This window comes from Pipistrellus hanaki (genome assembly GCF_964339955.1).
Source record: "Pipistrellus hanaki genome assembly, chromosome: 6".
In the NCBI taxonomy this organism is placed as follows: domain Eukaryota; kingdom Metazoa; phylum Chordata; class Mammalia; order Chiroptera; family Vespertilionidae; genus Pipistrellus; species Pipistrellus hanaki.
This window is the reverse complement of record NC_140508.1, coordinates 7,708,797-7,736,578: the sequence shown is the minus strand read 5'-3', so window position 1 is coordinate 7,736,578 and position 27,782 is coordinate 7,708,797. Positions and strand designations below refer to the sequence as shown.

At 43.4% G+C, this 27,782-nt stretch overlaps 1 protein-coding gene across 1 annotated transcript in view; it reads left to right on the top strand.

Moving 5' to 3' along the window:
• Nucleotides 1-24,749, top strand: part of VAPB (VAMP associated protein B and C) — a 63,026-nt gene extending 38,277 nt beyond the window's left edge. The window contains exons 2-6 of the mRNA XM_084887273.1: nt 2,016-2,168; nt 15,512-15,615; nt 18,703-18,783; nt 20,686-20,862; nt 23,315-24,749. Coding sequence (XP_084743399.1) covers nt 2,016-2,168; nt 15,512-15,615; nt 18,703-18,783; nt 20,686-20,862; nt 23,315-23,473 — 674 coding nt within the window. The 3' untranslated portion in view covers nt 23,474-24,749. The remainder of the gene's footprint in view (nt 1-2,015; nt 2,169-15,511; nt 15,616-18,702; nt 18,784-20,685; nt 20,863-23,314) is intronic.
• Nucleotides 24,750-27,782: the final 3,033 nt, after the last annotated feature.

The window sequence follows — 27,782 nt, the reverse complement described above, 5'->3', positions numbered from 1 at the left end:
TTTAATGACACATGCATCCTTAAAAATCACCATCCTCTGCAAATAACACAAAAAACCACACACAGGAAACTAATAAAAGCAGTAGCACAGTTTTACACACATTAAATGGTAGGAAATATAGAAATATTACAGTTAAGTATGGCACTTTACCTAAAAAGAGCTGATGTTTACCCATGGAAGTGGGCATCTGAGGAAGGAGGGTCACTTGCTATCTAGGGGACTGTGGGAACACCAGGTGTGATGGGCGTGGCTCCTAACCCAGAAGGTGGCCTGAGGCATAGGTAGTGGTTGAGATGTGTCGGAGGAGTGTATTTCTCTGTGACATGGTTCAGCAGGGTGCAATTTTCTGTGTTCACCCAGCGTTTCTTGCAGACAAAATCACGCATAAGCAAATGTGGAATTCATTTTATGCTCAGATTGTCCCCCTAATATGCACATCAATCACATTGTAACAAATTCACGGTTTCAAAATAAGCTTTATAGTAGAACCAACTGTAGTTTATTTAATTTTGGAATTGAGTTTCTCTTCCTTTTTTCCTTTCTATCATTATTGATTTCTTAATTTATATTTAAGTTGAGCCCATACCAGATTAATTTTCATACCCTGAGCACCTCTAATGCAGAGAAAGCAGCCTGAGATTTTAATTTTGCTAGTGGTAATCTATGAGGTAGTTTCCCCTTTGGTGAAGGAATCTGTATATCTGTCTATATGTGTACACACACACACACACACGCACGCGCACACCTTTCCTAGATGGCTGGCATGGTGCCAGAGATAGCTTATAGTCTCATTAAAAAGCTGTCAAGTCATAGATTTAAGTGTCTTTGTTGGTTGGGTCTTCTTAGAGAACATCTGACAAAGCATCATTATGTATTCGTTAGTTTATCATACCTACCCACACACACCTTCCCACCCTATCGCCTATATCCTTGTAAAGAGCTTGCCTAGAGGAAACACAGATGATGTTATTGATTTACATGGTGAAAAGATATAAATTTGAAAAGGACCTACGAGGTCTCATAGTGCAAACTTCCCACCTAACTTCTTAAACCCAGTGGTCATATGTCCATGGTATATTGGTAAATGGGAAAAAAGCAAGTTTCAGAGTAGTGTTAATAGTATGATGCCATTTTTGTTAATGTTCTCTTCCTGCATGCACTGTTTGTATGAGCATAGATGATGTGGAAAGATCTCCCATATTGTTACCTCAGGGGACAAGGGAAAGCTTATTAACTTCCTCTTTATACATCTTTTATTGTTTGACTTGTTTTAAGAAGCATGTTTTACTTTTTTAATTAAAAAATCTAATAAAGTAGAAAATGAATAAATAATAATAAAATATACCCGTAGGGCACTGAGCTTTCTTTCAATCTTCCTAGTAGCCTGGGTAGTTAAAACTGAATGTGATGTTTCAGGTGTGGGCTGCTCAGCAGGGCTATGAACTTGCTGTAGCCCAGATATCATGGACTCTAAGGGCAGTACCACTGTATTGTTTATAGGCCACTAACACCTCAAAGCCTTTCTTACATCTGCCACTTTGTCACTCTACCATTGACCATCACTGTGCACAGGTCTGGCCCTTTACACTCTCTCCTTTAGCTTTTCTCTTGTTATTGTGGAAATCAGTATTCAACATAGGTTAAGAGCTGACCTTGGAGTCAGGCTGTCTGGTTGTAGAGCCTAATTACGACTAACTAGTGTTAAAACGTAGACAAGTAATGTGTCTTCCCAAGCCTCAGTTTTCTCATCTGTAAAACAGCAATAATCATAAAGTCGTGAAGGATGTTAGAATGCTCACTAGATGCCTGGTGGCAAGGTGAGAACATGTGAATTTTACCTGCTACTGTTAATGCATTAACCTCAGTTCATTTGTTACTTATGATAGTGAGATAGTTTTGGATCTCATATCTTCCCTTAACCATATTCTATTATCCCTCCCAACCTCAGACTCTAAATCAGTCTTCTAGACGTTCCTCCTGAGATCCCCAATCAGTCTCTCTCTCTCCTTCCGTAGGTCCCTTCACTGATGTTGTCACCACCAACCTAAAGCTTGGCAACCCAACAGACCGAAACGTGTGTTTCAAAGTGAAGACCACGGCGCCACGTAGGTACTGTGTGAGGCCCAACAGTGGGATCATTGATGCAGGTGCTGCGATTAATGTATCTGGTAAGTGCTGAGATTGGAGGCTGAAAGGGTGGACTAAAGAGGCCCCCTGGAGCCAGTGGGATTTCTTAAAGGTTATATTTGCAATGCAGCAAAATAAGATTTCTCCCCTCCACCCTCCAAGCTTAGTGGGTCCGTCTCACTTAATGTTTTTCCATAATTAATGCCTCTTTAGTTTAATGCTTACAGCCTTTGCGCCTCAATGCTTAGAGCAAAATTGCAGTGGTAACTTCAGACTTCAGAATGAGTTTGATTTTCACTCCCTTGAAATTTGCCCTTCGGCAATAAATAAAAAGGGGCCAAACAAACTTAATTTTACTTTGTGGGAGAAAGCTAAATGGAGTTATTTTCTTATTTAAGCTAAATGATTTCTGACATTAAGCTCATGTCATTTCCAATGACTGGTAACTGCACTTTACTGATTGTGAAAAGCTAAGGGAGACAGGGCTAAGGAAATTGGAATATATTCCAGGGTGTGAGTTTTGTTCCTGTCTGATGGGTTTTTCCCTTCTGTCTGAGAGGGCATATATTTTCCAAAGTCTAACTTTTGAAAAGATGCTGGTAAAGTGCCCAAATTGAAAATTGAATTTCAGAATTAAGGGGATAGAAGTGATGGGTTTGACTTTAATGTATTTTAGAAATGGAATAAACTTTTAGCTCATTAGAACTTCTGATCCAAGGATGCTTTTGTGTTTGTGAGGAGCTGTGTGGGCGTGTGTGTTTATCCTTTGAGTATCTTAGGAGACAGAGCCACAGCAGGCTCTGCATCATTAGAGGCCACTACTTGTTGGAAATGGGTACCTGGCTGGCTTTTTCCATGACAGATTTTGATTATGATGCATTTGGCTATTCACTTGACACCTGAAAGAAAATGATTCACTTCTTTGGAAAGATATGAGGTGTTTCATTATCTGATCATTTCTGCAGCTCTTATTCCCTGCATCCATCGGTCTTTCTCATTATGGTGCGCCCACACCACCTGTCCCCCTGTGCGCTTCTCTCTGAGGCTGCAAAGCCTGATCTGGACTCTTGAGTCAGCTTATTATTATCTAGGAGAAGTCAGGAGAGTAGGAGCCCACATTTACTGGGGTTGTCCAACACTCTGGGCCTGCACACACATTATCTCCTCTAACTTCTGTTCTCTGCCCTGTGAGGAGTGCATTGTCATCTCCAAGTCAGACACTGCTAGCTGTAAGCTCAGGAAACTAACAAGTAACAGAAGGGTGTGGATTATTCTGTCTAGCTCTAAAGCCCTAGCTCTCTGAACTGTAGCACCCTGGAGAATGGACGTGGCCCAGGGTGTTGGTGTTTCTGTGGTCTTGGTTGGTTCCACAGGTTTAAAAACACATGAGTTTCCATTTTTCTGTTGAATTTAAGGGCAGCCTAATCTTTTATTCCCTTTTTTCATTGACTGTTTTTCTCAATTTCTGTGCCCATATCAAATTTGAGCAAAATTGTCAGTAGATGAGAATTACCAGTTTTCACAGTAACTGTGGGAGCAGCAACATGGTTCTCTGAATAAAATAGGCTCAGCAGGCAGTTGTACAGTGTAGATGTTCTTTCTGATGTTAAAAGTGTGTGTGTGTGTGTGTGTGTGTGTGTGTGTGTGTGTGTGTGTTTCAGAAAGATCCATCTCTCTCCATCATAGAAATGTTTTTTAAAGTAATTACCAATCCTGGGCATTTGTTTTGATTTATGATTACCTGCTTAAGGAAATCCAAGACATTATGGATGTGGCCTTCCTTTGGCAGATCACTGCATGGTCATCTAGTGCAGCGGTTGCCAACTGGTGGGATGTCCGAAAGGTTGGCGACCTCTGATCTAGAGTCCCTGGGTGGTTCGTGGCAGAGCTGGTATTTGAAGCCAGGTGTCTTAGCTCCTGATCAGTGGCCCTAAGTTGCCTCTACAGTTTTAGGGGAAGGTCCCACTTACAGGTGAATGCCAAATATATAGGGCCCTCAGCATGTGATGTTCTTGGTGAAAAGCAATTGAATAATTATCTGTGTGTATGCAAGCTTTCCTTCTAGATGGGAAGGATTATGTTTGCACATGGAAAAGGGCTCCGTGCTTTTTGTTTGATGTGTATTTATCTCAGTTATTGGGTGCCAGTGGGTGAAGTCAGATGTCGGTGCATTTCCAGGACCGCCTCACCTGTTGCAACCGGAGGCTGACACCCGTTTACTGCAATTTTATGTGCTGAGGGGCTACTGTATCATTAATCAGATATTCATGTCTTGAGATAAAAGCACTGCACTTTTCCAAGGATCCTGAATGCAGCTACACAATGACATCTTGGCGAATATGGGGGAGAAAACAACCTCAAGAAACATCCAAAGGCCAACCTTCCCTTCTCCCAGGTGCATGTGTAGCCAAGCTTGGTCTCACCCGCTCTACTCAAAGATTTGAGGTCTGGAAACCTGAATAGCAAGCCCAGTTCTGCTGTGTAACTTGTAGCTTGATCTCTGGTCAATCAACCAACCTCTCTAGGTTGCGGTTTTCTCATTTGTAACATGGAGAGTAGTATCTGCCTTACAGAATATTTACCATGCTTCCTTAACTGTGGGCATGGGACAAGAGAGGGAATCCACTAGCCTTTATGTAAACTGGCTAGTTTGTTGTTGAAGGTGAATTGTACATTCTTGAATTGCTTATTTTAAAGAAATAAACTAATTTCATTTAATTAATTTTTGGACTTTTTCTTATTTCAGTAAGAAATTTGTATTTTTCTTCTTTCTGTATTCTTCATTTGTTTTATAGTAAAAAGCTTCTAGTAAATTTTCAGATAAAATCTATAGAAAGGTGGCCACTGAATCAATTTAAAATATTGCCAGGACTGCCCTGCCTACCATGCATACCTGAAGAGGACGTGGTCTACAGGTCTTGTCTCCCTCGTCTGAAACACTGTGGGGTGTGCAGCTGTTCGGGAAGAGTGTAAGTCACTCCTGGAGGGGAGCGGGCAGGGAGACAGAGCATAGAGCATGGAGCTGGCCAGAGAGACTGAGGTTTTGAAGACTCAAGAACCAGGTTGTGATGTGGGAGCAAGAATTTCTAGCTGTCAGATGTTTTCAGACAAAACCTGTGAGGCTTTTCTCAGCTGTTAGAAAACCAATATTTAAGGGACCTTACTTTTTTATTCAGAAGTGCAGATTCTGACCTTTTCTGCTATTTTCTTTAAAAGATGGCAAGTCACTTAGGTCCCTTAAAAAATCCACCAACTTTGTTTTATAAACTTAAGTGGTAAAGATATGGATGGATATAGGCATAATCTAAACTTTTTGTGCCAGTAGTAAAAATGTGGGGGCACCCCAAGGGGTGTTTTGGAGCTGTCCACATGGGCCTCTGATTTGAATCCTTTCATTTACACTTTACAGAGGTACTCATCTCATCTCATTCTTACAGTAGCCCCTGCAGGGGCCCAGGCCTGTTGGATGAGGCATTATAAGGGGGTAGGAGGGTGGCAGGTGTTTTGCTGTTTCCATTAATTGACCAGAAGGCCATGATTTTGGCCCCTTATTCTCTGATACACACCATCTACTAGAGATAGTTTTGAATTCAACTCTGGACCTCAGCAAGATAGGCACATTTAAATGGAGATCGGCTAAGAGGATTTGGATTCCCCCCCCTCGCCCCCGAGATTTTAAATGCAAAGAAAATAGAACTTTTTGAATTAATGAAGTGTTTGAAGCAGTGGGGGGTCTTCTCATTTGTTCTAGCTTTACAAAATTAAATCTGTTTTCTGAACTGTCTAATGGGAAAATATTTTTAAGGTAGATAATTTCTGAAAATGTCTTTGTGGTAAGCTGTTAGTGGTTGTGGATTTTTTTAATACTGCAGTTTAATAATGAGGGAGTTTTCCATTAATATTCCAAACCATGTTTGCCAGCGGATACAGCAGGTGAAGTGGTAAAATTATGGGCCCATCAAAAATACTTACGCTTCCTGTAATATGATATTAAGTTTAATATTTTTATAACCTTCACTGAATTCTAATTTCACTAAAGTAGCAAGCACACTTCCATTTGCAGTTCAATTATGCACATTGGTTGCCTGTGTACCAAGCAAATTAGAAATGCAAAAATCTCTCTGTGTTAGGAGGGGCACTGGGAAGAGTCATTAATGATACCAGTATTTAGGTACAGATACACTTTACTAAGTGTACCCTGGGAACTGGAAATGGATGAGAGACAAACACACACAAATCTCGTAGTGACTGAATATGTCGTTTAAATTATAATTCAAAGAATTCAGAAGCAGTATTCATTCCTGACAGATAGCTCTTTTCAACATTTATATCAATCACATTTAAAGCATAATGTTCTTCCAGTAAAATCCTGAGGACAGATAATGAATATCAGCAGCTCTTCTTGGATGGAAACATTGGTCAATTAATGAAATTGGGTAGCATCACAATTGGTAATTAATCCTTTTAAGAATTTGCTGACTCAGTGTGATGGAGCTGTTGGCTTGCCCTGGATCAGCCAACCTTGGCTGCAGCTTGTAGCTGACCAGCACCAGAGTGCAATTGCACTGCCCCAGAGGAAGAAGTCAGGGTTGTCTGTCTCATGCTGATACAGGGGAGCTACATTTGTGGGGTTTGGACATCTTCACAGCCATGTTCTTATTCGTTTGCTCATTTGTTTTGGAATTGAAGTCTCTGATAAGAGAAACATTTTATAAATGGTTTTCATGAACCAGGTTTATTGCTCTTAGATAAGAACAACTCACATTCATATGTAAAAGGTATCTTTAATCTTTTTCACCCACATGAGATTCTAGATTTTTAAAAAAAAGGAAATTACCAACAAAAATTCAGCCTGATTGTGCTTTTAAATATTTTTTTAAAGTTTACTGTAATATTTAAGTTTCTTATGGAGAATTGACAGTCCAGAGTGAATGGAAAGAGGGCTATGAGAGGCAGCCACAGTGGGGGCTGGAAGGAGCACTACAGAGAGCAAGTAGGGAGAGTTCGTAAATGACAGAGGAGCCTGGACTTAAGCATCAGGCAGACCGTTCTTCACGTTCCACTTGACCGTTGTAAGAGACCTGGTTTATAGGTTTAACTAAGAGAGGGCTCAGTGGGTGCTCATGCTCACAGTGCAGGAGTGACCAGGGAGAGGCTGTTGTAGTCTACTGTACAGTGTTATGGGAGACAGGAAATATGCTGGAGGTTTGGGAAAGATATATATTTTAAAAAATATTTATAAAAAAGGAGTGAGGCTTGTTCTCTGACCAGTGCCTTCATATGGCACGTGTTATTTTCCAGTGATACCGGCACATTTGTATTCATCTCTGCCCAAATAAATTAGACTATGAGAAGTTGGTTATTTAAGACAGGCTAGCTTGAACTAGAAAAGACACAAAGACAATTCAGTGTTAACTTATTTATAAATAGATAAAATTAATTATTTACCTGCTAGACTCCTAGTTCCATCCATGGGTCCCTGGATAGGCAGAGAGGAACGTAGTGATGTTTTCAAATTTTTGAGAATCCTAAAGGAAATAATAAATTTACTCATGATAGGATACACATTGTAACCAAAATGTTGAGCAGCTTCACTTTTGGCTAGAATTGTATTGCCTCATTGTGGAAACACTAGTTATCTTAAGCTGATCATGAGCTATGGTTTGTCTCTGATTACTTTAAAACAATGCAGCAGTGACTTCATTATTACAGTGTGCAGTTCGGTGGAGAACTGTCTTTTGATATATAGAAAAGAAACATTGGTGACCAGGAGACTGGAAACTGTGCCTTGGACAGTGGGTAGGATAGTGACCAGCTCCAGGTAGTAGGAGAGAGCAGAAGCTGGCAGATTGAAGGTCTTTGTGCTCCCTAAGGAGGTTTCCAGAGGGAGCCACATTAGAGGAGTGCTTAGAAAGTTGAATGGAAGATGGTGCATCTCCATGAACCAGTGGAAAATGCAGATTACTACCCAGCTTGTAAACATCAGAACATAAAGTCCTGTGCTTGGTCTGACTTAAGTAGGAAAGGCAGACCTGTAGGAAGGAGCTTAGGCGTCTGAGCATCAAACAGTGTCCACTTACAGAATAAAGTCTGCTGTGGGAATGAGGTTGTGAGGTGGCATTCCAGCAGGAGCTGCAGTGTCAGGAGGTGCTGTGTGGCCTTTGTTCTCCAGGTGTGGTTCCCTGGACCAGCAGAGTTAGCATCTGCTGGGAACTTGTTAGAAATGCATATTCCCAGTCCTGCTCCAGACCTGTTGAATCAGAAACTTTGGAGGTGGGGTCCTGCCAGCAAGCAGTCCAGGTGGTTCTGATGCAAGCTGAAGCTTGCGACCCTTCCTTCCAATGTCAGTAGTGGGTTAAACTCTGAAAGGTGTTGGTTTATTGAGATGTGTGCCAGGCAGGGGGACATGCCAGTCAGGGTCAATGATAGGAGGAAACTGACTGGTAATAACAGAATCTTTGGGTATGGTGTAGAGGCAACACAATGTGCACACATGTTGGGTCGGCAGGGGCCTGCTGGGGAGAACCAAACTGAAGAGTTGAATTGATTGTCTTTGCGCAATGGGAGAGCTTGATCTGAGGAATATCATGGTGGCGACGGGTGTCTAGGGGGAGGTAACATTTGTAGAGGTTATAGTGGTGTATAACTAGGGTAGCCTGGTTGGGAGAGAAACTGCAAAGATCTCTGAGGGGGAGAATCCAGATGTCAGTAGAGGCCTGAGTTGAGATGGGTCATGTAAAATGAGAAGAGACGTTTTGAAGATAAGATTCTGAGATTAAAAAATAATAAAGTGCACGCTGTGGTGCTTGTTAGACTTTTATTCATTAGCTGTTACCATTGTGGCGCAGATGAAAATGATCTGTGACGTGCTTGGGTTCTCATAGGAAGCTGTAATGCTGCATTTAATCAAGTCATCATTTCTCTGAGATATGTGTGTAACTGTGCATTAAGTAGCATATATTCTACATTTCTTTCTTTGAAAAAGGTCTGGTCTTATTGATCCAATGTTTTATGATCCCAAAGGCCTTTTCTTAACAGGATCCCACTGTTGCAATCTGTAGTACAGCAGACATCATATCATAAAGTGTTAATGTGGGTGAGTGGTGACTGGGTCTCCAAGCTGTCTCCTGGTAACAGGCTTCTTTTTAATGTAGTATCAGCAGATACATTTAAAAGTAGGATAGATGGTTCATTTAAGAGGATTTTATCATCAGTGTCTCTGGTATTCAAGTGAAATAAATTAAGTTAATGGGAGGCTCTTTTATAGCCTGTCAGGGTAAAAGTACATAATTTCTGTCACAATTTGCATGTACAGAGCTGAAAGAACAAACGATTAACAGCATTTATTCTGTCATGTTCTCATAAAGTTCTGGCTAATAGGGTATAGCAAATTGAATGTGACATGAGATGATGGGGGCTGAGAAATTCAAACTTTGGACAAGAGTTGGAGGCCTTGTTGAGCATAAGGCACAGCAGGGGTTATGAAGTTTCAGTAAGTCTTCAGTGGCCACCTGACCTCTTTACTACCGTGTTTCCCCGAAAATAAGACATCCTCCGAAAATAAGACCTACTTACAGGTTTCCTTCTGAATGAAATAGAAGGCATCCCCCTGAAAATAAGTCTCCCCCCCCCCGCCCCCCCCCAGCTAAACATGAAAGATTTGGTCCACTGATTCTGAAAGAAATGGAGTCACAAGAAATTCACCAGGAAATTCAGGAATTGGATTGTTATGATGATGTTCCAGAAGATGATGACATGATTGTCATTGAATAAATGAGTAAATTCTTGATACTGTAGGATTCACAGTTTGTCTGGTTTGTGTTGACAACTACCGTACTACCGTACTGTATACAGGTAATAAATTTCCTTTATTTTCATTTAACAATAAATGTGTACCTTATTCTTCTTCATGGAAAAATAAGACATCCCCTGAAAATAAGACCTAGCACATCTTTGGGAGCAAAAATTAATATAAGACACTGTCTTATTTTCTGGGAAACGGGATATTTCTTGCTGATTTGGGAGCACAGAAGGCAAGGAGAGCTGGTCAGTGGAACACTTCTCTTCCACTTGCTGTTCAAGGCCGAAGGAGAGTGATTGCCATGAGGAAGGGTTATAGCACCTTTTCCTCTGGAGCTTCCAGTAAGTTCTCCTGCAGTTCAAAGTTTTCAACTCTGGCCAGCCTCCCCAGTGCACTGGGCACCCGTGTTCCTATTTCATGAGAGCTGCCTTTGCAGAAGGGTATTTGACCTGCTACCTTGGCTGTCTGAAGTGCTCCCTTGTGATTATTGCTTACCACCCTTACACCCCGCGTACATTCTTTAACACAGAGGTCTAAATGATAGTTATACCCTCTCACAGGTCTTCCTGATCGACACTGTGGTGACTGGCAGGTAGGGTATGCTAGCCTGGGGTTGTGCTGATAATATCTGTAAGGTCCACAGGCATCAGTGGATCTCAGACGGTACCCTATGTAGAGGTGGAACAGACAGGTGGTTGGGTTAGAAGAGCAGGGAACCCTATTCTCTTTCTGTAAGGGACACGTGCCTTCTGATACCACTGAGTCTTGATCTGTGCCAGAACTCAAGGCTGAGTTTGTGTGAAACTGCTCTCTGTTTTAACTGCAATTTCTCCCAAGCAGGGTACTAGACCGCTACCAGTGTCTTCACTATTCCACCAGACCATTTTCCTCCTGCAGACCTGTGAGGCAGCTTGGTGTAGAGTGATGGTGCTCAAACTTTTTCGTTTTAGAACCCCTTTATATTCTTAAAAATGGAAAACCCAAGAACATTTTTGTTTGAGAGTTGTGTCAATATTTATCATATTGTAAATTAAATTGAGAAGTTTAAAAAGTATTAATTCATTTTATAATCACATTAATATTAATTACATAAAAAATATAGTGGGAAGACTGGTGTGTTTTGCACATCTTTTGAATGTCTGGCTTAGTGAAAGAAAGGTTGGATTCTCCTCTCTGCTCTTGTAGTTAGTCTCTTGTAATATGTTATTTTGATGAATGTGTATGAAGAAAACAACTTTTTAAAAAAAAAATACATATTTTTTATGATTTTTTACAGAGAGAAAGGGAGAGGGATAGAAATATCAGTGAGAGAGAGACATTGATCAGTTGCTTCCTGCACACCCCCTACTGGGTATGTGCCCACAACCAAGGTACATGCCCTTGACGGGAATCAAACCTGGGATCCTTCAGTTTGCAGGCCACTGCTCTGTCCACTGAGCCAAACTGATTAGGGCAGAAAAACCACTTTTTACCATAGAATATGTAGTTGGAAAAGGGAAGAGTATTTTTAATAGCCTTTTCAGATAATTGTGGACAATATTCTTTGATACTGCACTAAAACTTCACTTAGTGTAGTGTGAAATCTGAAACCACTATTTCTCCAAAACATATTGGTCTCTCTTGCACTCTGATTGGATTATTCAATACTAGTAGCCCTGCACGCTAATCCATGCACCAGTAGCTCTCTGCGGGGCCTGGCTGCCCTGTACCCACTGCCCAGAGGCTCTCCATGGCCCAGAGGCCCATCCGCGGCTGGGAGTGGAACACTTGCCTCGTCGCTGCGATTATGAAGTAAGCATTCTGCCAGGCCACTCACGCTGCCCACTCTCAGCACCCATCCCCTTCCCTCCCTTCCTCTCCTCCACCCCCACCGGGACTGGGATACTCTGAAGGGGCTGAGAGCACTGGGTGCCACCTTATTTGTGACAGAGTGATGGTTAATTTGCATATTACCCTTTTATTAGATAGGATTATGTTAGCTGAGTTTATATAGGCCTCCCAAATGTTGACACATCCTATATAATAAAAGGCTAATATACAAATCTACTAAATGGCGGAGCATCCAGTCGCTATAACATGCACTGACCACCAGGAGGCAGAAACTCAACACAGGAGCTGCCCCCTGGTGGTCAGTGTGTCAGAAGATGGGCTCATGGCTGGAGAGCACAGGAGCAGTGGCGGAAGTCTCTCCCACCTCCGCGACAGCACTAGGATCTCTAGTTTTATTATATAAACATCGAAGAAATCGCATTCATTACTATTTCCACTGATCTCATAGAAAAGACCTTAAGTACTTGGGAAACTGGGAAGCTCTTGGTGATAGATATAAATTTTCCAAGATTCTAATTTTTGCCTGGATTTTATCATTGACCACAACTATTATAAGCTGTTTTGCTTGAATGGTTAGACTTTCGTTCCTTTTCAAGAAAACATCAGCCATATACCCAGATCTGAATAACCATCGTTTTCAAGTCTTACATCCCCAACCAGACAGATGCACAAGAGCTTTTCCCAGAGAGCAGCAGTGCTTTCTGTGCAAGAGCTGCCATGTACTGTCAGGTCTGGGCGTGAGAAAATTAATTCATGTCTTCGTCAGGGGCATTCTTCTGTGAAACTCGTCTACTGCAATGCCTGATACAGAGACACCAGCACTGTCTGGTTCCTGCTCGGTGGCAAGCAACTTTACCCCAGGGCTTTTGTGCCAACATCACTGAGTGTTAATACAATAGAATAGTTGCATAATATCCTGTATTATCATGACTTAATGGGGTCTGTGGGATAACACTCTGGGAACCTATGGTGTGCGAGTCTGACTCTGGAGGCAAAGCTAGTGTGTAATACTGACTGGCTCTGTCATTTTTATGCTGCCATGGGACCCAAATGAGGCCATATGTTCTTTCTAAGCCCTGTCTCCTCATCTGGAGAATGAAGACATGGGCTTCTTCGACCATTTGTTGTGAGCATTAAATGGTAGAACTAATGAAATGGGCCTGTGTGGGCTTAGTACATAGCAGGTGCTAGAGAAGGTTCCTTTCCTTTCCTTCTCAGAACATTGGTTCTAGCCGAGCAGAGGTCTCTTGGCTGTTCTCTCACTTGCAATGCCTTGAGGAAGGGGGGAGCAGGATGAACAGGGAGCAGCAGAGCTTCCTGGCTATTTAAGCAGGGAGGTCTTAGGTCCTTAGGACCCATCAGTTCTATATGGATGACTTAGGGTAGTTTGAGCTAAAGAGCCAGCTTCTCAGAAAATTAGCAGTCTTCCTATTGCTCTCATCTTCTCGTCTTTGGGCTCTTTACCAGTAATCCTGGTTTAGCCTCAGAACTCTAGGGTGGAGTGGAGGAGAAGGGGCCTTTCACAGTTGGAAAACCATCTCAAGGAAGAGGCAGCTTCTGCTATAAGAGCTGTGCCCTGCTAGAAGTCGAAGTGTAGTGTGGGACAAAGTTTTCCCATCCAGAAAAATACTGGAGCATGATTTTGTCACAGCCAAGCAAAACCCGAAATGCACAAAACCCAATTCTCTTCAAATTTTAAAAATGAACTTTAATCTGACAGTAGTTTGAAGACTGTGGCCCACCTTCAAAAGAGGTCGACAGTTCCTGTTCAAGACAGATCCCATTGAGTCTTTAGTTTATCTTGTATTACCTTCCTTATTGTCCTGAGGGTGGGGATGCGGGGGACACTATTTAGCTTTCAGAAGAAGAGGTTGTGGTTTTGACCTGCTAGTGGGTTCAGTGTCAAGCCCAGCGTGTCATGGTGTTCCAGGTCTTTCCGGGAGAGCTCTGGCTCGCCCAGTGGTGCCTGGTCCAGAGCTGCTGGCAAGATCTTTTCCAGGAGGAAACCTGCCCTGATATCTGCAAGAGTACATTCCGAGTGCAGTGGCCCTGTGTTTGAAATGACCTTAGTTCTCTCTGCAGATCTTGGGTACTCAGGCTGAACATCCTTATTTTACTAATCTTTATTGGTAGCTAGACTTGGTATCATGTATATACAAGCTCCGAATTTTAAAAAGGGTTGCGCATGTATTAAATTTTGTCCTGAAGAAGTATCCCAGCAAGGTTCCCTGTGGAGCACTCGGATGTGATGGGGGTAGCAGAGCTACCTGGGTGACTGTACACTAAAGCATTTAAATTGATGTCTTGTTAGGTTTTAATAGACTCTCTCTGTCCCCAAGATAGAAAGGACCCCTGTACCCAAAGATGAATGGGGATCTTTGTATTTCTGTCCTCCATCCTGTGTGGTTCTGGGAAGCATGTGGTGGTGGGCCTGGGGTGCAGGTGAACCCGTCTCATATTGCAGTGACCAGTGTGGCAGAAGGATGCTGGACTGCACTTTGCTGTTTGTCTTCTTAACGTCACCTTGAGCAAGCGAATTCACTTTGTTGAGCTCCAGCATCTTCATATGTAAACTCAGTCTTAGGACACTTGCCCCTTATGTGCTGCAGGGGGTGGTTGGTTGCGGGGCTTCAGAGGAAGGGCTAAGACGCTGTAAGATGGGGTTCAAGGCAAGAGAACACTGAAGAGTGCCCAGAGAAAAGGTGGAAGCCTTCCTCCGGTGGAGGGGGACAGAGTCTGCCCTGTCAGAGGACCAGGGGCCAGTCCCTCCTAGTGGCTGTGAGGTTGGCTCTGCAGGCAGACCACCTGCACTTTAGTGCTCACTTCTCCATGTGTGACCTTACCGTGCTTCCGTTTTGTCCTCTGAAAATAGGCATCAAAATAACCTTTGCAACAGTACCTGCCCTTAAGGATTACATGGATAATAATAAGCTGAAAATCCAAGCCTGGTTTCTGACTATGGGAAATGCTCCGTCATGTTAGCTCTTACTACCATCAGGCCCACAGTAGTCTTCCCCCACATGCGGCAGTGTTTGTTTCAGAGACATAGCTAGATGTGTGGTGCAGCCAAAGCCTGGTAGCAACCACCATATTTTAGAGCAGCCGTCATTTAACGGGTAGGTCCTAAGGAAGCCAGGCAGAGCAGCGGGCGGTGAGTGTGACCCTCCACGGGAGCTGTCATGTGAGATTCCTCAAGGCTCTTTGGAGAAAAGGGGCATATCCATGCTGTGAGTGTGCTGCTTGTGATGAAAAGTTTACAACGTTTTATTGGCAAAACTATATTTCAAACATTACCTTGATTATCTTGCTATGGGAAATAAGACAGAGAAAAGCAAAAGCAATTTCTTACATGTCTTGGATTATTCTGTTTTAGTTCCTAAAGAGATTATTTGGGTGTTTTCTTGATCAAACAAGCATGTGGCGTTTCTCCCTGGTTTACCTGTTCTGTGAGGGCTATAGGAGGCATTATTGTCAGGTGTGCGATCAGTGGACTAGGATTCGGAAGACCTGGGTCCCAGCTCTGCCACACCCTGCTGTTCGACCTCGGGCAAGTCACCTCACTTTTTTGGACCTCAGGTTTGAGACCTGAAAGTGGAGAAGATGCTGGTCATCTTGCCCTGCTCACTTCACCTGGGGCATCATGAGGCTCAGTGAGAGAACGGGTAAATTGCTTTACAACCAACATACAAGTATTAACAAATGGCTGCTGGTAACCAAGTGCTGACCCTCCTAATGAAATATTTTCTTTCTCAGTGATGTTACAGCCTTTCGATTATGACCCCAATGAGAAAAGTAAACACAAGTTTATGGTTCAGTCTATGTTTGCGCCAACTGACACTTCTGATATGGAAGCAGTAGTAAGTACTGAATGCTTCTTACTTTTTAGTATTCAATGATTAGGGACAGAATTGTGGGTGCATGCAGTTCACAATACGTTAGAATTGTTTTAAAGGGGAATGTTGTTTCCAGGGAGGTTTTTACTCTGGCTGCCTTTATGGTTTTTCTAAAAGCTTTGATTTTTTTACGTTTTATGTAACTCTAGAATACTGTTCTTTGACTTTCGTATCTCAATTTGCCTCAGCAATTCCTTGTTCTGATGGATTGTATCTTGAATGGTTTGTGGGTTCTCTCCCTTTCCTCCTATCTTGTGCCCTACAGAAAAGGGCACCTATTGATTACCATGTCTCTCCCACTTCCCCCCTTCACCCCCCCGTCCCCCCCTTAACTTGGGGATGTGAGCAAGGTGAATACTAAATGTCCTCTGCCCTTAAGAGGTTTGTCTCCCCTGCTTGGTCCTGGTAAGCATGATTTTTTTTTGCTCCTTTAGGTTCTTTCATTTTTTTCTACTTAAATGCATGTTTAACTAATTTTGGTAAAAATAAGATGACTTCATTTTCATAAATTAAATGATACTATATTATTGATTTTGCTGGAAAAGGGTATAATGGAAATTCCAAAGTAAGCTTGTTATACACTCAAATAAATGAGGAGGCCTTCTGGTGCTGTGTGTGAATCACAATATACGGAGCAGCTTCACCATCCATTGCACTGTCCAGGACAGGTGTCTGGTCCTCACAGAGGGGGAAGAAAGGCATGTTGCCTCCATGTTTCCATCACTCCAGCCTGCCAACCCAAACTAAGAGCTGCAGTCGTCCAAGGAATGCCTGCAAAGTTTGAGTTAGCTGTGACTCACACTGTCCTGTGGTTTTCTCTCTCAGAGTTTGATACTAAGGGCTGTTTCACACAGCTCACCTTTGTGTTTCAGAATCACCATACAGCCTTTTCTACTCGTCTTGGAAAAGTAAACCGGCCATCTCCATGTGTTTAACTTTGGTGCTGTAAATGGAGGAGAAACCACTATTTGGGGGCTTGAGAGAGATCAGTGATAATGAGCCATCTTCCTTTGCATAAGAATAATTATTGAGGCTACTTTCCCTTTTACTTCCTAGAACACGTTGTGTCATTTCGTGTTAATTTGTATAATCAAGGAAATGTATGGCAAATATGAAATAAGGAATATCTGAGAATATGTCCTATTTGGCTTTTGTTGCATGGCTTACTAAAGAGAGCATGGGCTTGGGTGTGGAGCTGAGGTCTCCCTCTTACTAGCACTTGGCCTTGGGCGATTTCATTAACTCTCTTGAGGGTTTGGTCACCTGTAACATGGGTTAAGGACCTGGTTGATGGGTTGTCATGGGATGAAATGTGCTCTGTGTAGAGAGCACCTGGCAGTGCCTGGCTCTGTTTCATTTGCTGTCACAGGTCCGGCACTCTCTGTAGTCAAGGTGAATTTCACTTCCTCACATGGTAATTTTTGCACCAGTTTTAAAGATGTTTATATGAAATGTGCATTGTAGAATTTTTGGAAATACAAAAATGAAAAGTTACCTGTAGTTTGTTATACTTGACCTCACCACTATTAATGAGTGAAGCCTTGTGCTATTTTATTTATTTTAAAATATCTTTTTTTTTATTTTGATATACAGAAAATTGAAAAAAAAAATGGTACATTAACCACTCATATCACCTTTACCTAGATTCACCCTTTAACATTTGCCACATCTGCTCCATTTTTATCATAAGCTTTCTTTTCTACTGAACCACTTAAGGATAAGATGCAGACTTCACCCCTAAATGCTTCAGAATAAGGCCAGTCTTCTATACAGCCACATACTGTTATCACAGCCGAGGAGTTAACATGGATCATATTGTCCAACAGAGAAACACACGCTACAAGTGTTTTTCAGTTGTTCCCCAAAGGCCTTTGGTTCTGGTCTGGTAAGAGTAGCCTGGATCTTTTTAGTTTTTCATGACTTTGAATTTTTTAGAGTCCAGGCCAGTTAGTTGATGTCCCACATTCTGGATTTGTCCAATTGTTTCCTCATGACTAAATTCAGGTCAAATGTTTTGTGGCAAGAATATTCCATAGGTGATGTCATGTGTGTATCATTTCAGAAGGCATTTAATGCCGATTGTCCCTCTGTTGGTGACACTAAGTTTGATTACTTGGTTGCAATGATGATGGCCAACTCTCTGCAGGGTCAAAGCACATTCGCCCCTTGTGATTCATAACGGAATCTGTGATGTGCTAAGTAAACTGGTGCTTGGACTCAGCAGCAGTCCTCTTCCCAGTGGTCTTAGCATCCAATGATAGTCCTGCCCGATGCTCTGACATGTGTGCATGTTTGCACAGGAGCAGACTCAGAACATCGATGTTACATCTTCACTGACTTTCTGTGGATTTCCCGTGAGTGAAATGCTCCTCGGTGTCCTGTGAATGGCATGCTGCACCACAGAGAAACTGCCAGGGTTTATTGGCAGTTCACACCCTGTTGTCTTCATTCTTGGTTCTTAGTACCTGTGTTGCTCCAGTTGCCCCTGCCTCTTGGTCCTGGGCAGGGTTGGGGGAGTCTGTTCCTTCTCTGCATTGTAAACTTTGATGGACTGGGCTGCAGTTCTCAGAACACCCGAATCCCATCTTCCACTTCCAAAAGGAGGAGAGTAAACCAGGAGTGCAGCATCCCAGAACAGGGTTTAACCAGGAAGCCACCTGCACCAGCAGACAGAGGGAGGAGGAGAGTAGCAGAGAAGGCTTGCTGGCTAATGTGCCCTGTGGTAGTTGGCAGCATGGATCCAGCCATCAGCCCTGGTCTTCTCTTTTCTAAGTGCTTCCCACAGACTAGCAACAGGGGGACATTGGTTGACTTTGAGGAATTAGGCAGCAAGACTGGGATTTGCGTAGTGTAATAAATATTCAGGAAAGCTATTATATTTAATCTTGTCATGTTGAAAATATAGATATCTCAGCAGACTTAATTTCTTTATTTGATATATATCAGGGCTTTCTCATTAAGAGTATTTTTCCGAAATTGTCAGTTATAGGAAGAAAATTATTCTTCCAGCAGCTTTATAATATCCTGATTATTAAATTTAAATTGTTTTAGTGGAAGGAGGCAAAACCGGAAGACCTTATGGATTCAAAACTTAGATGTGTGTTTGAATTGCCAGCAGAAAATGATAAACCAGTAAGTATATTTATAGTTAACAATAATTGAATGTTGCAAGCTTATACTTATTTGCATACCATCTCCTGCAAAACCAAGATTTAAGTTGGCAAATTATTTTCCTCTTTCTGATGCATAAAAAAAAGCTTAAGTCAACAAATAAGTGAGCCCTCATAAAATCAGCCTTTGAAAGACTTGCAGAGAGACAATTGGAATAATTTTTGCCCTTGCAAAGTACAACCTGTTGGCTGTGGAAGTGTTATAAATTCCAAAGAGCGTCTGGTAGAGTTATAGGTCGCTCTGACATGGGGTAAGACTAAAACAGGGAATAATTTGCCATTTATCATGGTGCTTGACAGACAGGTATTAAGCTTGTAGGGTCTGTTGTTTCACAAAGAACCTAAATATTCTCCAGTCTGCTCTTTCCCTCAGTACCACCTCTCTATCCCATAACCCCTCTTCCTGCTGCTGTCAGACTTGCTTTTAGAGTTGGGGTCTCCACTTCAGACTAACATGTGGGCCTCATACTCTGCTGTGGGCTGTCCTGGGCCTTGTAGAATGCCTGACTTCTGCCCACTAAATACTGGTAACTCTTCCTAGTCCTGACACCCAAAAAGACCTCCTGACATTGCCAAATGTGCCCCACCCCACCCCATTGAGAATCCCCTGTGCTGTCTGAGGGACCAATCCAAGGAATGGCTTCTCCCAGGCTGCCCCTCACTTGCTCACTTTTCTCTTGGTGTAAAACTGAGGGATTAGCCTGGCATGGCCCTTACTTGATTCCAGTTGAAGACAGAAGACTGAAATGCTAATATGGACTCCCTTCAACCTAGTCAGAAAAACTTAAATTGTATTAAAAACACAATTTGAAGTCTAGGCAGAGGATTAGCTACCCTGGCTGATAGCTGAGACCTCTGAGAACATTACCCATAATGGCCTCCAGGAATGCTCTGAATCTGTGCCAGAACTACTTAGTATGTTCTTTTTGCACCGTCACTGACATGATCATTATTCTGTTTCTTTGAATTGCACATTATGTCCTGGGAAGGTCAGTTTTGGAATTTGTGAGACCTGTATTCTGGTCCTAGCTCCAGCTCTGTGATACATTAGCTTTGTGGATTGGAGCCTTGCCTTATTGTGCCTCACTCTTTTCATCTGGAAAATAAAGGCTGGAGCTAGATATGTCAGTAGAGCTAGATGAATAGTTCTAGGTTACTACTTAGAACCCCACCACCCAGGACAGCTCTCCCCAGTATACCTGAGTCTCTAGGACACTGGTTCCCCATTCTATCCCCCCCCCCCCACCCACACACACACACACACACACACACACACACACACACTGACACATCCCTAGTAAGTCTCAAGGTGATTCCATAACACAGGGAAATGGGGGGGGGGGGGTGTACATGTAGCTTTCCCAAATTGAAATATTGCAGGCACTGCACTCATTCCACCTTCATCTCAGCTTCCAAACTCTTAAATTAAGTTTATGAACTAAATGCCCTCTGTGTCCTCCCTGGCCTCTCACCCCTGCCCAGCCAGTCCTAGAATGTTCAGATCTTCACAGTGACAGTAATTTGCGGGTAAGAGTTCCTGCGCTTGCACAATTACCGCATGCTGCTTTTTGCTTGGTGGGAGTCTGAGGGTTCAGTACATACTGACTTTTCTTCCTCCTCGGAAGCATTAGTCTCGGCTGGACTTTGTTATTTGCCCTTCTTCATAATTTCTGGGGCCCAGTTGCTTTAAATTATTAATATTAAGAGACTAGATGAAGTGATCCATTTTAAAATAAATGTGACATCTTGCAGTGTGGATGAAAGGCTGCCACGTATGGTGTTGCTGAGAGCTACTTTACTTTGCATAGAAAAGTCCTTTATTACATAGTTGGTGACACTTGGGCTTTCATTTATTTCTGAACAGCATGATGTAGAAATAAATAAAATTATATCCACAACTGCATCAAAGACAGAAACATCAACGGTGTCTAAATCTCTGAGCTCTTCTTTGGATGACACTGAAGTTAAGAAGGTGATGGAAGAATGTAAGAGGCTGCAAGGCGAAGTCCAGAGGCTGCGGGAAGAGAACAGACAGTTCAAGGTAACAGCATGTCCTTTTCTGATAATCTGAGAGTCGGGGCTTCTTCCTTCTTCCCTAGGATCTTGGGGAGGGAAGTTGATGAACCCCTGAATTTGCACACTTTTCTCCCAAGGAGAAATTCCATAGCTTTCATCAGTTTCTCAAAGAGGCCTTGAACTTACCCTCCCCCATCAAGAACCTGTGTCTATTTAAACTCTTGACCCCTGGTTTAAAACAACAACAACAACAACAACTCTCACCCTCCATTAGTGTAAATTGAATATTAGAGATAAAAAATAAAGCAGCAGTAGTTATGTGGAATTTACATTTTCAAATCCCATTTCATCGCCACTGGTGGAGAATCTTTTTTGAAGAGAGTAGATACCTCTACTCCATTTTAACACAGGCATAATTCTGACTTTTGAAGATTCTAAATTAATCTGAACATAAAGCCCTCGTTACACTGTGAGCATGGTGATGAGGTTGGAGAAGCTGTCAGAGTAGATAGGTGGAAATTGTGGAAGGACAAACCCGTGGTCAGCCGTGGGCAAAACGGCTGGTATTGGTGCTAGAGGGTCAGGCTACCCTGGGTGGTAGAGGGAAGGGAGGGGCAGTGGTCTCGCCGTGGAGGCTGTGGTGGTGTGGAAATAGACTTGAACTAACTGTGGGTCTAGTGAGCGTTTAATCACAGCATCTTCTGGACCTCTTTTCCAAAATACCTCTGCAGCCTTCCAGCTTTAAAAGTGTGTCTGTCCTAGACACCGTAGTGAAGAAAACACTTCTAATCATTTGATCAGAGGAACTTTTGTTGCAGCTTAAATTTTGAGGCTGTGCCACCCAAGCATGTAATAGGTTTTTGCTTTCTAACTACCACAGCACTCAGTTCTCGTAACAAATTCATTTCCGCCGACTCTTCTTTTTTATTCTGACAGTGTGGTCGGTCTAAAACTGTCAGTGCCTCGGAAGCGGCCTGTCTCCTTTCCCTGCAGAAGTCTTCATTGGCCTCATGAAGCGGAATAAATTAGGAAGCTGACTTTTTACTCTTTGGCTAAAAATCTAAGATACGCCTAAAGCTTCTTCTTGAGTATATTTCTCTTCAGAAACAGAGTTCTGTGCCATTTAAAGTGATAAATAGGTAGAAATAGCTTCTATATAAACCCAATAAAATAAACGCTGTATTTTGTTGTGCCCCCCTTTTTTTTTTAAGTTAATCGAATAACACTGGTCATTTATCACACTGTGCATTGATATTGGCCGTATCCCACAAGCAGAATATCTTTAAAATATTATCAGGCCAATCTTGACATTAGAAGATTCTTTATCCTGCCAGACACTGATTTCTTGTTTTGTGTTTTTTCATTCTTCTACTTGGCCAACAAATTTCCGGCCCTATCATGCACCCAGCACTGTGGGTACAGATGGGAGCAGTCCTGCCCTTGAAAAGTTACCTGAGAACAGGGATAGCAGCGAGACATAGACACAATCTTTGACATAGACTGGCAAGTAGTCCCACAGGTACAGGGAGAGTCGGCTTGGTAGGCTGGCTGCTGCTTGACTTCAGGATCTGATAGGCACTAGGTGGATGGGAAGGAATAGAAGGGAAAGAAGAAGGGAAAGTGCAGCTGGTTTGTGGGGCCTGGGTGAGCAGATGGGTCGTTAGCCAGAGTTCTAGCTGCAGAGTATGGCTGTGTGGCAGATAGGAAGGCTTTGGTGCGTGTCCGGTGTAGGACATAGGGTGGGCCTGGGCAGTGAAGGAGGAAGAAGGGCCATTCCTTGCACACTTGTTGGTGGAGGATGTAGCCAGGTACCTTATATAGGAAAAGCAATGTTGCCTCTTCAGTGGAAAATCCATGCACCAAATAGAAAATATTTAAGATGCATGTATCAAGTTTAGTCACATTTTAATATTCCAAATTTATGTTATTTAAATAATGAGAATCCAGCAATCTACATGTAACTCATCAGATACCCACTCTGTATACAGCTCTGCATCGGAAAGCTTCCAGATCCCCTACTTCCAAGTTTCTTGTGATTTTTATATTCCTGCCTTGAGAGATACCTATTATTTAAAAAATGGATTACTTCATTAGGGAAGCCTGTTTAATAGAGGAAGCACGGACGGACAGAGGGGTTGGGGTTGGATATAGGTGAAGAGGAGCCCCTGGGAGACATGGCCAAGAAAGTGGGTGTGTCCAGACTAGACTATCTTAAGAGGTTTTTTTTTCTATAAATCTTGGGGAGCTAAGGTGTGCCCTGCTTGGATTTGTGGTGCAAAAATATATAGGATGTATAGAAGGAAAGAGGGGCTTCGGGTATTTTTTAGTGGCCTCAAATCAGCCCCCTCCTAGGCTTCAGAATAAGTAGATTAGACCACATCCTGAGGCCTGAATGTGGGTGTGAAAGCCCCTTCTAAGCTGTAGAGCTGACGAGGCTTCTGGTGTGGGACTGTCTGACACGGCATGTGCTCCCTCAGGAAGAAGATGGACTTCGGAAGAGGAAGACGGCGCCGAGCAACAGCCCCATCCCTGCGCTGGCCCCCGCAGGGAAGGAGGAGGGCCTCAGCACCCGGCTGCTGGCGCTGGTGGTCCTGTTCTTCATCGTGGGTGTCATCATAGGGAAGATCGCCTTGTAGAGGCCGCATGCGGGGGTTCATTTGGATTGATGGATCCGCCGTATCATGGGATTTAAATTTATCATAACCATGTATAAAAAGAAATTATGTATGATGACATCTCACAGGTCTTGCCTTTTAAATTACCCCTTCCTGCGCGCCTGCGAGTGCACCCATACACAAATGTAACACAATGTAACAATCTTTTAGAAAGATACAAATGCATAACACATGATGGGGAAAAGAATGATCTTTGTTAAAGACAGGGGAAGCCATGATTAAATGGTAATGGCATGTTGTAAATGTCATTTTAAACATCAGTAGCCTTGGTCCATGTCGCTGGTTACCTCTCTGAAAACACGACTCTCTTCCTTGCCTGGGTGCCGGCCCGGGAGCCAGAGCCCAGCGTGGCAGGAGTACCATCGCTCCACAGTCAGCCCCCGCTGCTCGCTCGCTCCCAGGCTTCTTGTCCGTGTGATGCCCAGGCCATCAGTTCCTTGGGACTGATGAGCAGAGTCAGCCGCCGAGAAGAATTGTGCTGTGGTGGCATGGGCAGGGTGCTGGACACGGGTGGGCATGGGCACCGACTGGCCCATACTTTGGAAAGAAAAGCCAGTGCTTTGCTCTCTTAAAGGGACCAAGCTAAATTCCTGTTGGTTCACGTAGTGTGATTGAACTGTAGTCCGAGATGTTCAATGCATATTTAACTTATCTAATGTATTTCATCTCATGTTTTCTCGTCACAAGATTATAGTTAATGCTGTGGCCTAAAAATCACCTGTGCTACCCAATGCCACAATTGAAACTGGCATCATGGCCAGAGGGCTGTGGGCTCTGCATACGTATATACAGACGTGCGGTTCATTTGAATGTCGGAGAACAGCGGCCAGGAAGTATTGTTCTGTGTAAAAAATGTACAGCTGTCAGAGGGAGGGAAATTTGTAGTAGCAACAGTAAGCTCGATTGTACCCTCTTTGCTGGAGAAGAGCAGCCGAGCTTTCATATTGTTCTCTCCCTTCCCGCCCCTCAGCCAGCACTCACACTTCCAGCACAGGAGCCACAGCTGGTCCTGCAGGTCCAGCTGGGGGTCCGGCAGTGAGTCAGGCCGCGGAGGGTGAGGTGAGGGAGTCAGCCGCGGCCGCAGGGAGGGTGCGCGAGGGGCTCTCCGGGTAGTTTATCTAGCACGTGGTAACTGAGAGTTTGACTGTGGAATCATTTTATGCCGTAAAAGACCAACCCAATTCTGTTTGAGTATGTAGCATCTTAAAAAAAGTACAATAAATCCCCAAAATTCAGAGTTCTTTTGTCATTTTGTCATTTTGCTGTACGCGAGGAATTATTAATTTTATCATCATCATTATTATTTTGTCATTGGAAGGTTGATTTTAAAATGTACCATACCCATGAGAAAATATGTGTTTAATGACACACACGCATGCACACATTTGGGGTGTTGGCTTCAAGTTTGAAAATAAAATTGCTGAACGTCGTAAGCCCCGGTGTCCTTTGCCCTTCGATTGCTTTGCCTCCCTCTCAGGGCAAAGAAACCTTCCCTCTGGGTCGAGGAGCTCAGCAGAAGAGAAGAGACTAATGGGTGGTGCACTGAGCATGGCTCTAGTGTGCAAGGGGGTCTAAAAGACAGATTTATCACCAGGAAGAAGTTCTTAGAAGCCATATTCCCTGAGTCCTCTTCCCCCAAGTCTGGCTGGGCAGCATGGCCCGAGGTTCTGGCTCTGGTGACCCAGTCAGGACCTAGCCTGGGAGGCGGGAGTCTGGTCAGTCAGTAACTTCCTGTCTTCACAGTAAGGTCACTCTGCGTCCTGAGTATGTCCTGCACCTGTCACACCAGTCGCACTTGAGCAGGCAGCCATGGAAGGCTGCCCAGTTATAAATGAGCCTCTGGTTTTTCATGTGGGTTCTGGGAGTGAGCTGCAAGGGTGTGGCCTGAGATGTGTCAGGTGTGGGCACCACAGCAGACTAACCTTGTAGCCTCCGTGCCTTGCCTTGGAGGGAAGTGGAGTGGTTAGGAAGGCCGCAGATGTCCTGTGGCTAGGAGAAGTGTCTGCACGCTTGCTCTTAAAGGACATTGCTGTGTTCCAATAAAGGTTTATTCACAAAAGCAGTTGGTTGGATTTCGCCTTCGAGGCTGTAGTTTGCTGGTGCCTCCCTAGGGTGACTAAGTTCTCAGAAAGAGTGCCTGGGAAGCCTGTTTTGGGTCTTTTAACGTGACAATGTTTTGTGGACATCTGGAAGCAGGTATTCAATTTCTTAAGAGTATGTGGGTACTTTGTAGCCAAAAATCAAAATTTTAAATCCAGAGTTGTCTCTTTTTTTCTGATTAAACATCCTGTAAAATCTTCCTTTTAGAGGTTGGAACTTGGGGAACATGTTACTGTGTGGGACTTTTTGGCTGAGTGGGAGAAGGAAACGCCCTAGGGAGGGCGGTGGCAGGGAGTTTTCGGAATTGTCCTGGTCAGGAAGGAAGGTGTCAGAGGGAATGGATGTGTGAGGGAGCCAGCTCTGCTAAGGTTCAGGGGCCACTTGAAGAGCAGTAACACTCAAGAGCTTGGCCCAGGAGAAACGCACACATTTTGGGGGGCCTTTTCTGGAAAGGGAGACAATAAGGCAGAGACATGGATGTGCTCGGACCTATTACGTGTTCTGTTCTGAGAGGGTGGGAGTCAGAAAATTGGAATAAACTGGCACAGAACGAGGCTGACGTTGGTTGAGGTGCTGGCCAGGAATAGAGCTGGGCACTGCAGGCAGGTTGGTCGCTGGTTCCATAGCACCTCAGAGCCTGGAGCCCTTGTTTTAGAAATACCCGCCATGCAGCTTGCAAGTACTGGGATGTAAGCAATAACAGGGTGCCATAAATTTTTATTGATTGAATTTTTAAATGGATAATTTAAACTCCCTTGGCACGATACAAAAATATCTCTTGAAGAGAGCAGACTGTAAAATTTGTGGGTATGAGGACCCGGCTTTAATTTTTTCTCTCCTAGTTTGCATGTTTTCCCTCATTAGTCTTTCTAAACTGCTGGCACCAGCAGTAATAAATACTGATAAAATCAAAATTGATTTTTAGCAGTGGACAGTTTATGCCTAGAGAGATGGCTTATACCTAGATTATACCTACATAACACAAAAGGGGGAAAATGAAGAACCTCCAGTGATCCATGTAAACTTAAACGCTTTCAAACAAATTCTAGGAACAGAATTGCTATCAAAAGATACCAGTCCTGGCAGTGGCGAGTCAGACAGAACTAAAGGCAGTGATAGCTCAGAGCTAAATATCCTTTCAAATTAATTTGAAAACAAGCTGTGTGTGTGTGTGTGTGTGTGTGTGTGTGTGTGTGTTGCATGTGACATGTACCATATGTAAGTAGCTTCCCATTTTTCCAGTAGTGCCTATATTGTTTGTACACACAAATCTCTGTATTTGCAAACTCTGAATCTATGCCAAAATGTAATACCATTTGTCATTTTCTGTTCCTTTTCTAGAGAACTGGCCCATTTACAAAGTTTTTTTTTTCTTTTTTTCTGGTGTGTGAAATTCTTGGTTTAACAAGAGAAAAGTAAGGAGAAAAATGGGACGGGCTGCAAAGTCACCTGAACACTGGAATGACCTTGACCTTGAGACTGAGCTGGCAATGGCCTTGGATCCCAGAACAGCCTCCCCTCCCCCTTTTCTTTGAGCCCATCTGGCTAGAGGAGGAGCAGTAAAATTATGGAATGAATCAAAAGTTAGGAGTCCTATTTCCAGTAAGCCTGGGCTGAGTTTGCTGTTGCTGAAATGGAGTAGGACTTAATCCTAACTGAAGGGTAATCTGGGAGACTGGTTCATAGTATGCAGATTCGAACAGGCCCATTGGGGCTCACATGTAACCTGCTCCCCCCCCCCCCCCCCCAGGGCCTGAGTTACTGGGATTTGTCTCAACCTCAGAGTCACACAGGTGACCTCAGGGAAGGCTGCGGTGAGCTAACTCCCATCTCACACTGATGGTATACACCTTTATGCAAAGCCACCCTCATATCTTATGTAGTTGCTTTATGAGAAAGTGGCTAGAATCAGGACTTCTGATGGTTTTTGGTTTTGGAACTGAACATATGTCAGACAGTGAAGAAATGAGTTTCCATCTTCTGCCTTGTGCTCCTGGAAGTGAGTCTGGGGCTTCAAGGATGCAAATGACCAGTCTGACTTGGGAGGGATGAGGAGGATGATGGCCCAAAGTAACTGGGAGCCAGGACAGCTCATTAGAATGGGCGTCACAGGAGAGGCCTGCCAGGGTTAGGAAACAGCCGGCTGCCCGTCTCAGCTCTCACGAATCAG